We start from the raw sequence: 15,102 nt of genomic DNA, 5'->3' as shown, positions 1-15,102 counted from the left end.
AAAAATCACCACTGAGCTTTTTGAATAAACTACGATGCTCCCTCGTGCCTAGGACCCCTAGGGGCCAGAAGAGAGTGAAAAAGGAAGAAAGGATAAATTGAGTTCACAAGCAAAACATTTGATATTGCTTATGTGGCCTGAAATACACGTAAACCTTTCTAGCAGATTGAAGAGCCAGATTCAGCAACTGGTAAGTAGCAGAAGAATTTGAATCTGAAAGTCTGCATTTATTTGGCCTGGGTCCAGTCCATGACTGAATCCATGTAGCAACCTTACACTTTAAATGGATATAAATGTAAGTGGTTAGATCCTATCTTTTTTTCTTTTTGCACAAGAAGTGGGGGAAGTGATCTCACGTGGTGGCCCTCTGCTGCAACTTTTTTCCACACGAGGCCCACAATTCCTGGCATATCCCTTGTGGGAGTCAAACACGGCCACTTTGCCTTCTAGCACCAACAGATCCAATCCCGTAAATAAATAGTGAAGTATTAAACACTTCTAGTACCTTAAGCTAGTCCTATGCTACAGAGTCTACGGGTCACTCAATAAAGAACCTGCTTTGGTTTTAAACATATCACTCCTCCGTTTTAAAGGCTCTTTTAAAAATAATAGCTGTGTTAGGTAGGCATTCCATTTTTAAGTACTCAGTCCCCTGTAGTTGTCAGAAGCACTAGGGCAATTTCATTCAAATGAAAATTAGAGGCTCTTTTTTCCTTTTCAGGGGTTAAAAATCTGATGTATTGAAAAGGTACTAAAAGGATTATCAGCATAGTGATTTTTAAAAAAATTGAGGTTTCATTCTTAGTTGTTGGACAGATGTTTTCTTTACATTTAGGCACAGATGTTTCTTGTCCCTGATTCTTGGGATCATGGGAACTTCATGGATAAGAGCCATTTGGGATGGAAGATGTAATTAAGCAGAGGAATCAAGCAGATTGAGTGAAAAATCTTGTTGGATCCATCATATTATGTCTGAAGTGATGAGAAATAATTCCTGAGTGTCATGACCCACACATGTATGTAAGTCATCTTTTGCTTAGACTTACATGCATGTGTGAACCACACTATGTCTCAATAAATCACACCCATTGTCCTTCTTCATTTTTCTAACAGGGAACAAAATGCCCAACCAAACCACAGAAACTGTTTTCCTTCTTCTAGGTTTCTCTGATGTTCGGCAGCTGCAGCTTTTACACTTTGTGGCCTTTCTTCTCCTTTATTTGGCCACCATCATGGGGAATCTTATCATCATCATACTTGTAGCCCTCAACCACCATCTTCACACACCTATGTACTTTTTTCTGATGAATTTATCTATTGCAGACATTGGCAATATCTCAGTGAACATTCCCAAAGCTATGAGCAATTCTCTCATGAATACAACACTGATTTCCTATACAGAATGTGTTTCCCAAGTCTTTTTTCTCATCTTCTTTGCAATGACTGACTTGGTGCTCCTCACCGTCATGGCTTATGATCGATATGTCGCCATATGCAATCCACTGCAATATGAGACAATGATGAACGCTGGAGCCTGTGTTCAAATGGCAGCCGGTGCATGGATAATTGGAATTTTCTGCGCTGCATTACACAGCGGGGCCACCTTCTCAACCACCTTTTGCTCCAATGCCGTCCACCAGTTTTTCTGCGAAATACCACAACTGCTGAAACTCACCTGCAATGACAGTGTTACAATGGAGTTTGGGGTCATTATATTTGCTGCCTGTGCGGCCTTTGGCTGCTTTTCCTTCATCATTTTTTCTTACATGCAGATCTTCACCAATGTGCTAAGAATTCCTTCAGCGCAAGGAAGGAGGAAAGCTCTTTCTACCTGCTTGCCTCACCTCGTTGTTGTCTCTTTGTTCATCTTTACGGGCACCCTGGCTTACCTGTGCCCAACAAACAGGACCCAAAATGATGTAGCTATGATGATTGCTGTTCTATATTCTGTGCTTCCCCCCATGATGAACCCGGTGATCTATAGCATGAGAAATCAAGAAATTAGATCTGCACTGTGGAAGCATTTTGGACGGAACTTATGTCCTAGTCAGCAAATGTCAACTATTCTCTTTTAGTCTAGTGAATTCAGCATTGTGTATCTTTTTAATGTGTCCTATAAGAAGGTGGTAAAATTTGTATGAATCTTCTTTTCTTCCAAGAAATAATGCATATGATAGTATACTTTTCCCCAGTCCAAGGTAATCGGTCAATCAATCAGTCTTTATTATGGTCATAGATCCGCATAGACCAGAATAAGATAGACATGATACAATTAAAGCAATTTAAAAATATTGAAACTGTAAATTTGTATCTAGAAGGATCTACTGGTGGAAGAAAATTGGAAACAGAAAAATGGAATGGGAACATAAAGGGGATGAGATAAGAGCATAAATGTTAGTTTATTCTCTTTTAATCTAGTGAATTCCACGGGGTGTATCTTTGTCAAAGGTGTACATTCTATAAGATACTTAGATTTATATGGATCATCTTTTCTTCCAAGAACTAATAGCATATATATGATATTACACTTTTTTTTCCAGTCCAAGGTAACTTGGTTTTAAATGTAAGCAATACATTTAGGATTTTTAAATGGGATCATTGCATCAAGTCTTTCAGGTATAAATATTTCATAGCTGAAGTATCCCGGGTAATGTGTGCTTTGGTCCTGTGCATGTTTACTAGCAAGGATAATACTTTCTTCCTACTAAATGTGCATAGAATTACAGCCTTGTGTATGTTAAGTGCCATCCAGACACTTCTGATTTATGGTGATCCTATGAATTAATGAGGGAGCGAAGGCAGCATGTTATAGCCCAGCAAGTTTCAGTGGCAGAGTGGAGTTTCAATCTGTTTATTCCAGACCCTAGTTGAACTCTCTGTTACATAAGATTATGTGATGTGGGGAAAAAAAAACAATCTTGCATTTTCTGTTTGCTGAACAAAGCACTCTTTGGAAATGTACCAGGAGAGATGGTCCTGTAGGTGTGTGGGCCCGGGCCCCAGATTATTTAAAGCTTTGTATATTAGTCCAAGCACTTTGAATTTGATCCAGTGCTCCACCTGGAGCCAGTGAAGCTGGTGGAGTACTGGTTGGATGTATGCCCACCATGGGGTTCCTGTAAGAACCCTCGCTGCTGCATTCTAGACTAGCTGGAGCTTCTAGAGCAAACCCAAGGGTAGCCCTGCATACAGTGAATTGAAGTAGTCTAACCTGGAGGTGACTGTTGGGTGGATCACTGTTGCCCCAGCCCGGGAAAGATAGGGTGCCAGCTGCTTTGCCTGGTATTGATGAAAAAATGCTATATGAGCTATGTGTGCTATCTGAACCTGCATAGTTAAAGAAGTATCCTGGAGCACCTCCAGACTTTTAATAGTTGACAAAGCCTGCACCTGGAGACTGTCTAGGGTTGGCAGCCAGTAATCCCCATCAAACCATATCAATCCAGCCACATGTCCTCAGTCTTCATTGGATTTAACTTTAGTCAGCTCTCTTTTATCTACCCCTCCACAGTCTCTAAACAACTGACTAGAACTTCTGGGGCAGCTCCTGGATAACCCCCCATCAACAGATAGGTGTGTCAGTAGCTTACTGATGACAATCCAGTTAAACCTCCAGATAAACCTGGTGAGATTCAGAGGTGGGATCCAACCAGTTCTCACCCACTTCTCTAGAAGTGGTTACTAATTTTTTTCTGAGTGCCGAGAAGGGGTTACTAAAGCAACCTCCCTGCCCAATAGGGACTGGAGGTGCGTGTGTGTGGTGGCGCCACTGTTTGAATCCCACCACCATCGGAACCTGTTATTAAAATTTTTGGATCCCACCACTGGTGAGATTATATTAAACATATAGATATTAACACATATAGATATCAAACAGTCTTGTGAAATAATTGATCCTTGTGGAACTCTGCACACCGACAAACAGTGAGTTGAAGTCTTCTCACCAATTGCTACTCTCTGTCCTCAACCCTGGAGAAATGAACCCAGCCATTTCAAGGTTTTCCCTTTGCTTTGGGTTATACTTTTATCCAGCATTACAGCAAGAATTGGGCAATATTTCCTTTCTACAGGTCTCAATAAACATAAGGGATCATATTTCTTCATATGTTCTCCCATGCATCAAAGATCAAGAGCATTCAAGCATTATATTCATTTTATCAGTCACACAGATTGTTATATCATCCCTGTAGCAGATTCTCTGGCCCCTTCCGCACACGCAAAATAATGCGTTTTCAAACCACTTTCACAACTGTTTGCAAGTGGCTTTTGCTATTCCGCACAGCTTCAAAGAGCACTGAAAGCAGTTTTAAAATGCATTATTCTGCATGTGCAAAATGAGCCTTTGTGTCAGGGATCCCCACCATAATTACATATCTGAACACTTTTGGAATTTGAGGCAGGGTGGTAGGTGCTGCTATAAAATTGCTGCCACAGACAACAGAGTCAAGCACACATACTCAAGAGGATGGAGAATTAAAACATACATATAGAAAAAAGATGACTAGTATGGGACATGGATGGCAAAACATACAAAGAGAAGTTCAGAAGGGGAAAGATGGTGTGATGGTCTGCTACTCACTAACTGCCATCCTATCAATGCATGAGATTTGACTCACAGCTGATCTGTGTGCTCTGTATATGGGATCCTTCTCCAGAGAGTACTGGGGAAGATCCGAGTGACAAGCCCGTTTATTTGTATGAAGAATCAAGCAGAGGCAGGGAAGGCATTGACAAAGGTCTAATTGCAAGGGTATTAGCCAGAACCCTATACAGCCAAATCCAATGAAAGAGAACAAATTAGCCAATAGAGCTGGTGCAGGGCCATAAAGGTGCATTTGCTCTTTTCGTCAGTGTAAGGAACAGCCCTGCCAGCATCTGGGCACCATACAACTCTGCAGTGGCAGAATCCAGAAATGGGAACCACTGTGGAACTATGCTGGCATCTGAGAAGTCACTGGCATGGGGTGGGGGGCAGGCTGTTCCCAGGGGTGGAGCTGACTGTAGTCAGCTTTCACCCAGGTATCAAGTCAGGAATGCTATGGCCAGAACTGCAGAAAAAACAATTGCTGCTAACCTGCCTTCCATTGAGGACCTGTATACTGCACGGGTCAAAAAAAGGGCGGTGAAAATAGTTACTGACCCCTCGCATCCTGGACATAAACTGTTTCAACTCTTACCCTCTAAACGTCGCTACAGAGCACTGCACACCAAGACAACTAGACATAAGAACAGTTTTTTCCCGAATGCCATCACTCTGCTAAACAAATAATTCCCTCGATAATGTCAAACTATTTATTATATATTTATTATATAATTACTGCACTACTTTTTTCATCATTCCTATTACCCATCTCCTCCCACTTATGATTGTGCTGACATTTCATTTCATTTATTTTTTGACTTTACATTTTATGTTTTTAGTACTACTGATTGTTTTTTGATTGCTTACTAGACCTATATGACAATCATTAAGTGTTGAACCTTATGATTCTTGACAAATGTATTTTTCTTTTATGTACACTGAGAGCATATGCACCGGAGACAAATTCCTTGTGTGTCCAATCACACTTGGCCAATAAAGATTCTATTCTATTCTATTCAGACTTACGTCACCCCAAAGGTGGTATAACTCCATACATTCCTATGGAGGGCTTTCAAGGCAGCCAAGGGTTTTTTTTTTCTGTTTTGCAACCTCCCCACACCACCTGAAAGCCCTCTGGAGGCAGTGTAGGTGGGTGGTGGTGAAGCCATTCTGGGAAGTCACAGTGTCATCATCTCTGGTCACCACTGTCTCTGGATTGGACTGCCTGTGTAATCCTCTGAATCTCTGTTCTGGGGTAAATTAGGTCTGCAATGAGAGGGAGAATTTAGATAAAATTGCCACTACCACTTAAGAAAACCTACAGGTCCTTAATCTTTGGCTGAATACAAGCCCATGTTCCCTGCCTTCTTCAGAGATTTGGGTGGGCTGCAGTAATGCACCATCCCTACAATATCAAGTCAAGACCCAAGAATTTACCTGGGAAGGTAAATATGTCCCAGTGTAGAGGACTATAGATCATAGAAATAGATAAGACTGAAAACAGGAGAAGGGTCAAGAAGTACAAGTTGGGAAATGTAGCTTCCCCCCCACCCCCTAGAAGAGTAATCATACAATTGAATTGTTGGAATCAAGTCTTTAGGATAAGCTGAACCACAGGATGATCACCATTAAAACAATTTATTTATCACTTGTTGTTCCATAAAGAAATTTTCAATTCAGCTCTCATCCCTAATTCAGTATTGTAAAACAGGGGCCGTTTCCGTACGGCGGTGGAAGGGGTCGGGTCGGCGTAGATGACGCCAACCCGACCCCTCTGGGACTGACCACTCCAGAGTCGCAGGGCAGAGGGGGCATGTCCCCAGGCCTTGGCGACGCACCAGAGGGCCGCAGGACAGGTAGGTCGCCAGGACATGGGGGGAGGGAAGGCACCTTGGAGCCGCTGCCGTTCGCATGGCAGCAGCTCCAAGCTGCCATTTTCCATAAACCTCGCTTGGCAAGTGAGGTTGGAAAACGGTGGCTTCGCACCTCTCGGGCGGAGCGAGGGTGGCGCGGCTGCAAAGCAGCTGCGCCCCCTGTGCGAATGGCTCCCTGGGGACGGCATTTTTGCCATCCCCAGGGCGCCGTATTCTGCCCGTGCGGAAGGGGCCAGGTTTAGTTATGAAATGGTAAGCTTAAAGGCCTGTGTTATGCATTGTGCTATGTATATTATATTCGGGCAAGAGTAAAATATGGCCACTTAGTTCTGAAGTTTCCAAGCTCAATCTGATGGGAGAGTATTTGCATCCTGCTGGGTGGGTTAGATCTGGCAGGATTTGAATGAGTAATTTCTTTTTCACTTGAACTCGTGAACATGGACTAGCATTGGATAGAGAAAAATCAGGCTGGACTTTGATTCCCTGGCATCTGTCAGACAATAGAGAAAAATCAGAAATCTGGAGACAAAATGGAGATAGATGTTTGGTTGAAAAAAATAAAGGAAATAACCTTCTCATTTCTCATTTCTTAAAACCTGGCACCCCAGATGACCACCTATCTATATGGTCAGGGTGGACTTTGATCCCCTGGCACCTGGCATCTTTCAACTCAAAGGGTCTGATTTGAAAGATCTGATTGAGATTGGGCCTTTCCCCACTCCCTTCCATCCCCACTATGCCGCGCGCTGCTCTCAGGCGCGCGCCCAGGCGTCCCCACGACCCCGCGCTCTGTGCGGGGTCGTCAAAAGGCGCCGTTCGGAAGAGCGCCTGGGATGCCGCGCGCTAAGGGGAAGGGAGGGAGGAGGAACCCCGTGCTACTCTCCTCAAGTAGGGCGGGGCTTACAGTAAGTGGGGAAAGGCCCATTCTTGATATCTAGTTGATACCCAAGTAACCAGGCTTGATTTCAAAAAATTAATTACACATCTAACGACCACAAGATACATATATCTGGGTCCCTGGGTGTTACACATCCCAACATTTCCATACAAAATGCAAATATTTTCCTGCAAATGAGAGAGGCCAAAGAGCTTTATTTCTACTCGTGTTATTCATGTCATTTCTTCATCTTTCTTGCAGCCTCAGACACCTTCTTTGCACACCCTGGCCTAGCATATTGATTTTGTGTCACTTAGCAACTGGATTTAGTCTTAATAAAAGAAACCTGATGTAATAGGTGTGGATTTTTCATCTCATGACATTGATCTTATCTCATGTACTCAGACAAGTTGTATTAATTATCAAGTTATGTGTGTTAGAAAAACCGAAGAAACAATATACCAGAGGGAAAAGGGTTTCAGCCTCAGATTGTACTTAGGTGAGCTGAACTCTGGGAATAAGTTGCCAAGCACACCATATAAATGGATCTCTTTCTCATCTCTACAGCCATTTTGGTACTGGTTAGATAAAAATCAGATATTTTAGCAATTCCCACAACGAGATCAATATAATGACTTCGGTGAAAGGATGTATGTATTTAAGCAACTGGAAAAGAAATTGATTTTGATGTTATCAAAGTTTTTCCATATTTTCTTCTTATGTTTTTGTAGTGCTGATGTCTTTTGCTCTGTATCACAGCTTCCTGAACCCAAGTCTGTTCTGAATTTTGTGTTTGCACTTCACTCTACTCAACAATCTTTCAATATGAGCACATGGAATGAAGACACGATATTTGAAAACTCAGTGTCTATCTCAGACGAATCTGACACAGGAGATCTCAGGTGGAAAAGAAGAAAATAGAACAACTTGGAATACTGCCTCCTCCAAGATATTCAACATTTAAAATACTAGACCATTCATAAGTGAGTCTGTTTGTGTGTATAGAATAATTGCAGAAAATTTTAAGTTATCTTTTTCCATCCACTATTACTAGTTGAAATTGTTGCACTGAGCAAAAATCCAAAGTTGCAACAGAACCTTTAAGTATAGAAGAAGAAATTGGATTGTTGATCAGGACAATATCCACTGCCTCATTTTCCATGGATAGATCATACTATATGCAACACATCCATGCATGCATAAGCTGCGGAAATATCAAGTCAGTTTGTGATGTCTGATGTAGTTTCTGACTAAATAGTCAGACTATAAATATGAAAATTGTACAAGAATATGTCAGTGTATTTTAACATTTTAACATGAGACTTTTCTTGAGGACAGCAGAAAGAGAAACATTGCTATGTCCATGATGAGGAATGTCTGATTTACTGTATATTCAGTTCAGTACAGAACTGCCTGGAAGACAAGAAATGTAAAACAAGCAAGCCTGACTAATAGCTAATCGATATTACTGGAATAAAATGATTTCTGTAATACATCCTGCATATAGTCTGAAGTTGGATATTGAGGGTACAATACCCAATCTTACCTCCACATCTCACTTCATGCTCTTGGAATTGTCTGACATCCGAGATCTACAGATGTTACACTTCTTTGTGTTCTTCGCAGTATACTTGACTGCAGTGACTGGCAATCTTCTAATCATCCTTGCTGTATCCTTGGACCATCATCTGCACACCCCCATGTACTTCTTTCTCATGAATTTGGCCATTCTGGACCTTGGCTCAGTTTCTGTCATGGTGCCCAAAGCCATGGCCAATTCCCTCATGAACAGCAGGTCAATTTCTTATTCAGGATGTGTAGCTCAAGTTTTCTGCCTTGTTCTATTTCTAGGGGCAGATTTAGCAATTCTAACAGTAATGGCATACGATCGGTATGTGGCTATCTGCAATCCACTGCAATATGAGACCATTATGCACAAAGATGCCTGCATTCAGATGGCAGTCAGTGCATGGATTGTTGGTATACTCAATGGTATGTTACACACTTGGGGAACTTTTGCCATCACTTTTTGCTCCAACATGATTGATCAGCTCTTCTGTGAAATACCACAGATGCTAAAACTCGCCTGTTCAGATATGTATCTTGTTGAAGTTGGTTTTGTTATGTTTAGTTGTTCCCTTGCACTAGGATGTTTCATCTTCATCATTGTCACCTACTTGCAGATTTTTGCAGCAGTGCTCAGAATCCCTTCCGTGCGTGCTCAGAAAAAGGCCATGTCTACTTGCCTTCCTCACCTCACTGTGGTCTCTTTATTTGTATTCAGTGGAATCTTTGCCTATGTGAGACCTCACAGATACTCTTCATCCATCCTGAATGCTCTTTTTGCAATAATTTATGCAGTAGTCCCTCCTTTGCTCAACCCATTCATTTATAGCATGAGAAACACGGAAATCAAGACTGCTTTATTGAAACTGTCTAATTGTGGGCATTTTCCTAAAATATTTCCCAGCAAAGCTTTTCTACAAAAATTGGGTTGACCCATCTCGACCTCAGAATTAGGCTTGTTTATTAGGTAAAGCTGAATTAGCAAAAAATGCAGAAAAAAACCTGATTCGGCACAGATCAGGATTTATTCAAGCCACAATGAAAACCCCTGAGCCAAATATTTAGAAAATTTAATAAACCAATTGGCTCATTCATCTAGAGCAGGGGTCCCCAAACTACTGCCCGGGGGCCACATGTGGCCCCCTGAAGGCATTTATCTGGCTCGCCAGGCATGGCGGCGATGGCTCCATTCATGTGCAGTGGGGGCTCGAGGGAGAGGAGGAACCGGTCCCAACGGCTGTTGATTGCAGTTACATGATGGCACCCCCAAATCTCCATGAATTTTCTGACCCAGAGTTGGAAACCTTACATGTGGCAACGCCTGCTCCACCCTTCCCTCTCAGCTACTCCATGTGTTGCTCTCAGGCTTTCTGTTCCGCCTCACTCCCATTGGCATCAGCCAGGCTGGTGAATCGATCGCTGGCTGCTAGGGAGGAAAGAACCCAGGAAGATACCTGATCCTGGGTTAGATGGAATGTTTCATTGGGAGTTCTGCTTTTTTTTTTTTACAGGGGAAGGTATTCTACAGCCTCCCCAACAATATTTGGAGCCCACCCTATACTTGACATACTTTGGTCACTGTTCTAAAAATAGACCATGACAGAAAGGTTGAAAGGTGAAATCAAACATTTTACAATCATTCGTGCATAGGAATTTGTTCATAGTTTTTTTTAGTCCGGCCCTCCAACAGTCTGAGGGACAGTGAACTGGCCCCTGGTTTAAAAAGTTTGGGGACCCCTGATCTAGAGACCCCAACTAGCATTTATCCATGAAAAATTAGGTATAGAGTATGATCTATTCTTGGTAGTACTATTAACATCTGAGCAGAGATTCCCGATATAATTTTTAATAAATCTTTATTATGGAGGTGGGTTTGTTTTGATTATTGGAACACAATCCCGCTTTTAAAATGCACAAAATCATCATTTTTACAATATTTACATTGATATATTGATATCAATATCACAGTATAATAAATAACAAACACTGAAATAGTATATCTGAAAAGATTCCCTGTCCAGTTCCAACCCACTGTTTCCATTCTCTGACAGGAAGGATGAGGGTCTGAAATAGCAGTATGCAGGCTACTTGGAACAATGTGATTCACCTTTGGAACACTCTCCTGATTTCCAATCACCACTTTCCCATGCGCTGTTAAATGCAAACTGTTCTGCGCCTCATTTTTCCTAGCACATAGAAATCAGGAGGAGGAGGGGGATCAAGGGCAAAAAACAGGAGGTGGAAAAATGGTCTGGCAGAATGAGGAAGAAGCAGGAAGGGTCATTCACAACAGGGAGGGGAAAGAAAGAGGTTTCTATGGCAGTCTAAGGGAATGGGAAGGGTGAAGTTGGGTAGGCTGGCAGTAGATGGAGGGAAGATTTCATGTCAAATCTCTGGCCACTGGGTTACCTGCCTTCGCTCTGTTGACGAAGAACATTAAAGCGGCACTTAAAATGAAGTTCCTTGGTGTGGGGAAAAAGGAAACTGGAAGTGGGCTTGGGGCAGAACATTTGTACAAGATATCTTGTCCCTTGCATCACAGCAGATACCTTGCACACAATTGGTTTTTGTTAGAACACAGTAAAAGGTAATCTACATATTACACACAAATTAAAATTCCAGGCTCCTTTACCTGAGATTCCCTCAGGGTTGGCTGAACATTTTTTACCATTGTAGGTGAATTAGCATGTCCATTCCCAGGCAATATAGAAAAAAAAATAGAAGTCTGGATAGATAGATAGATAGATAGATAGATAGATAGATAGATAGATAGATAGATAGATAGATAGATAGATAGATAGATAGATAGATAGATAGATAGATAGATAGATAGATAGATAGATAGATATTTTGTATAATTTTTTAATTAAAACCATTCTGATTAATATTGCAATTATTAAAGCCTGGTAAACAGACGATCACCTCATTCACTTATCTTTATGGTCAGTCTCGTCTTCAGTGACCTTGGAATTATGGTCTTCCAGCTTAAAGGGTCTGATTTGAAAGGTCTGAATTAGATTCTTAAAATCCAAGTAATCAGACTCAAGCTTTATTATGGAGATGGGGTGAAGTGGTTAAGTGCAGGTTGATTGGGAGAATCAGGTTTGATTCCGAACCCCTCCACCTGAGTGGCAGAGGCTTATCTCACGAGCCAGATATGTTTTTGTACTCCTACATTCCAGCTGGGTGACCTTGGGCTAGTCACAGTTCTTCAGAACTCTCTTAGCCATATCTATCTCACAAAGTGCCTGTTGTGGTAGAAGGAAGGGAGATAAGCTTGTAGGCCACCTTGATTCTCCTTACTGGAGGGAAATGTCAGGCATGAGCATATGATTTCAAAGATCTGAATTTGATTTTAAAAATCCAAGTAATCAGACTTAATTTTACAAATTAATCACACATCTTACCACAATATGGCAAGTATATCTGGGTCTCTGAACGTCAGGCATCTCAACATTTCCATACAGAGATATAAACAATGAGAAAGATGAAAGAGCTTTAATTCTGTTCATGTTATTCATGGTATTTCTTCGACTTCTTCCATAACTCATAGACATCTTTTTTTCACATCCTAACATATTGATTCTATGTCAATTAGCAGTTGGGTTTAGTCATAATGGAAGAAATCTAATGTAGCAATAGGTGTGGATTTATTTGCTGCAGATGGTGAGACTTTACTTCGCTCAATAATCACACAACAACGACAGGCTGGAAAGGAATGGGCACTTGAAAGCCAGTTTGTGTATTCAATAACATAATCAACATGAACTATGTACAAAAGAGCTGGGCGGCAAACGGGTCGAACATCAGATCCCAATCTCCATTGGGAACTGACGGGAAGGGAAGCCAAGTGATAACACTCCCGACTTCACCGCCCGCCCCTGCTGAGGAGACGGGCACCGGCTAAGCCCATGGCCGCCTATCGGCCCGCCCTCCTCTCCTTGCTTGCTGGGGTGTCGGGCACTGGCTAAGCCCTCGGCCGCCTATCGGCCCGACCCGACCCCACTCCCTGGGGGGTCGGCCGAGACGCTGACCTAGCCTGCCCGGCCTGCCAGCCTGCCTGCCCCACCCCCCCGGCCCTTCCACAGGGCACAAGCCTGGGAGACCCAGCCGGAAGGCTCGTTTTCTCCCCAGATGTGCGACACCCATTGCAAACCCGCCACGAGCTGCCCCCCTTGCAGCTCCCATTAGCCTCCTCAAGCCTGAGCCTGTGCTTGGCCAGTTTAGCCCAGCGGAGGAGGGTGTACTGGACGGATGGAAGCCACAGGGTCATGCCCCAGCAGGTGGTAGGATACCATCCCGGCTCAAAAAAGTTCTTTGTTGTCCCGGGTGATACAGCATGGTCCACCACCGCTCCCCCAAGGAAGAGCACCACTTTTCCTGCCAAGCTGACATACTTGTTGACTTTTTTGCAAGCCCTGTCCCGCGGCAGTGGGGTCCACAACTCCCCTCCAGTGGACCCAGCAGCAGCTCGGACCAGACCAAGGTCATGCAGGGCTGATGCCTGGCGAGAGCTCCATGGCGATGGTGGCCACCGCCTGTGAGTTCCAGAGCCGACCTGGCCGGGAGATCCTCCTCCCCCAGGTGGATAACTAGGAGATCAGGTGTGGCCAACTGGAAAATGTACTTTCGATGAGCTTGGGCTCAAGTTTCATGCCAGAGCATGTGCCCCTTGCCCCAGCCAGGTAATCCCTTCGTGAGCCCCGAGTCCGAGATGCTGGCCCCATTCAGATGAGCAGGTGTGGTTTCCGTCTCTGGCTGACAAGGCTGTGCCCCATGACCCACACCTGTCAAAAAAAAACTTGGTCTGCGGCGTCCCCTGGAGGCACTGTGGAGAGAATCAACAAGTCAGATGAAGGCGAATGTAAGCCCGAAAAAAAAGCCCCCGACCGCCCACCCCACTTCCCAGGGTACGGATGTCCTCCCTGGGCCCCTGCCCTCCCTGCGCTGCGGTTGTAAGCGGCTAGTTCGAAAAGAGTGCAAAGAAGCGGGTGGCTGGCAGCCCGGCCGATGCCAAGCATGCAGGCTTACCGCCAGCATCTGGAACCTGGTGAGGGGGAAGCAGTCCTCGTGTGCAAGAGACGCCGCCACCCATCCGAGGCCTGTGCCGAAGCCAAGAGAGATGAGGGGAGGCCGGGGCAGGTGGCAGTGGCCAGGCAGGACCCGGCATGGTGACCCAGTCTGCATTAGCCTTCCTAGTGGTTTGGGGAATGTGTGCATAGACCATGTCCCCCGACAGGATGAGGTGCTCCCTTTGCAGCCTTGGTGCTGGGCCCGGCCGGTCCCCTAGTGGGGGCAACTAGTTCCCTGGGCCACAGAAAGCCCCATGATGCGCCAGGTGAAAGGCGGCTGCGAAAAGTAAATGCTTGCTCATAGCGTGGGGTACACACCTGCATAGCTCCCCGGTGACTGCCTGCAACACCTCCCTGGTGACTGAAGCGCCGGAGGTCCCTCAGTCTGGGGCCCACCCGCTCACCAGCCCGCCACCAGCGGCCGAACTACTAACGCATGGGTCACATCCCAGGAAGCCCGAAACCCCTGCAGTAAAAGGCGATGCCCGCCCAGTTGGACCCCCTTGGAGCATGGGTGCATCCCCCGCCCCGTAGGTTGTACTTAAATACTCCAGTGGGAGGCCTGTGTCCCACCTACCACAGACGGCCCAGACCTTGGACGCTGCATAGCTCCAGAAGTCAGCATACGGCTCTGGCCATTACTGCCTGCGTGTTGCCGGTACCAACGAGTTTAAAACACCTGTGATGAGTAGCCCGGTTGGCTGCCAAGGTTCCCACAGGGACGCTGGCACTGTCGCCCGGGAACAGCTCCTTGAGGGCAAGGCGCCGAGAATCGATCCCACCTACTGGCGAGATAAAGCATCAGCAATCTCATTTTGCAAACCCTGAAGCGAAAGCAGCTTTAAAAGAAATGTTATAGGTGATACAGGTGAGAACAAGATTCTGTGAACCAAACGCATGACCCGTGCAGATTTGCTGCGACTGCCTGTTCACCCTGCGCATCACCGCCTGGTTGCCAGCACCAGAAAAGCACCCTTTTATTGAGGCGGAGATTGTGCCAAATGTGCACCGCCACCAAGATGGGGAACAGTTCTAGAAGAGTAGGGTCCCTGGTGATGCCCTGTGTACCCAAGCTGGAGGCCAAAGGCCCTGTGCCCACTGACCTGGGAAATACACACCAAAACCGTGAGC

The 15,102-nt window shown here is 44.6% G+C and overlaps 2 protein-coding genes across 2 annotated transcripts; both read left to right on the top strand.

Moving 5' to 3' along the window:
• The first annotated feature begins 1,121 nt into the window (after nt 1-1,121).
• On the top strand, nt 1,122-2,144 carry LOC125444753 (olfactory receptor 14A16-like). Its single transcript, XM_048517396.1, has one exon. It carries the CDS (start codon nt 1,122-1,124, stop codon nt 2,073-2,075), a length of 954 nt encoding a protein of 317 aa, XP_048373353.1. The 3' UTR covers nt 2,076-2,144.
• A 6,709-nt stretch (nt 2,145-8,853) lies between these two features.
• Nucleotides 8,854-9,831, top strand: LOC125444076 (olfactory receptor 14A16-like). Its single transcript, XM_048516512.1, has one exon. The coding sequence runs from the start codon at nt 8,896-8,898 to the stop codon at nt 9,829-9,831; it is 936 nt and encodes a 311-aa protein (XP_048372469.1). The 5' UTR covers nt 8,854-8,895.
• The last annotated feature ends 5,271 nt before the right edge of the window (nt 9,832-15,102 follow it).

Source organism: Sphaerodactylus townsendi, linkage group LG15, assembly GCF_021028975.2.
Source record: "Sphaerodactylus townsendi isolate TG3544 linkage group LG15, MPM_Stown_v2.3, whole genome shotgun sequence".
Classification (NCBI taxonomy): Eukaryota; Metazoa; Chordata; class Lepidosauria; order Squamata; family Sphaerodactylidae; genus Sphaerodactylus; species Sphaerodactylus townsendi.
This window is presented reverse-complemented; position numbering and strand designations above follow the sequence as displayed.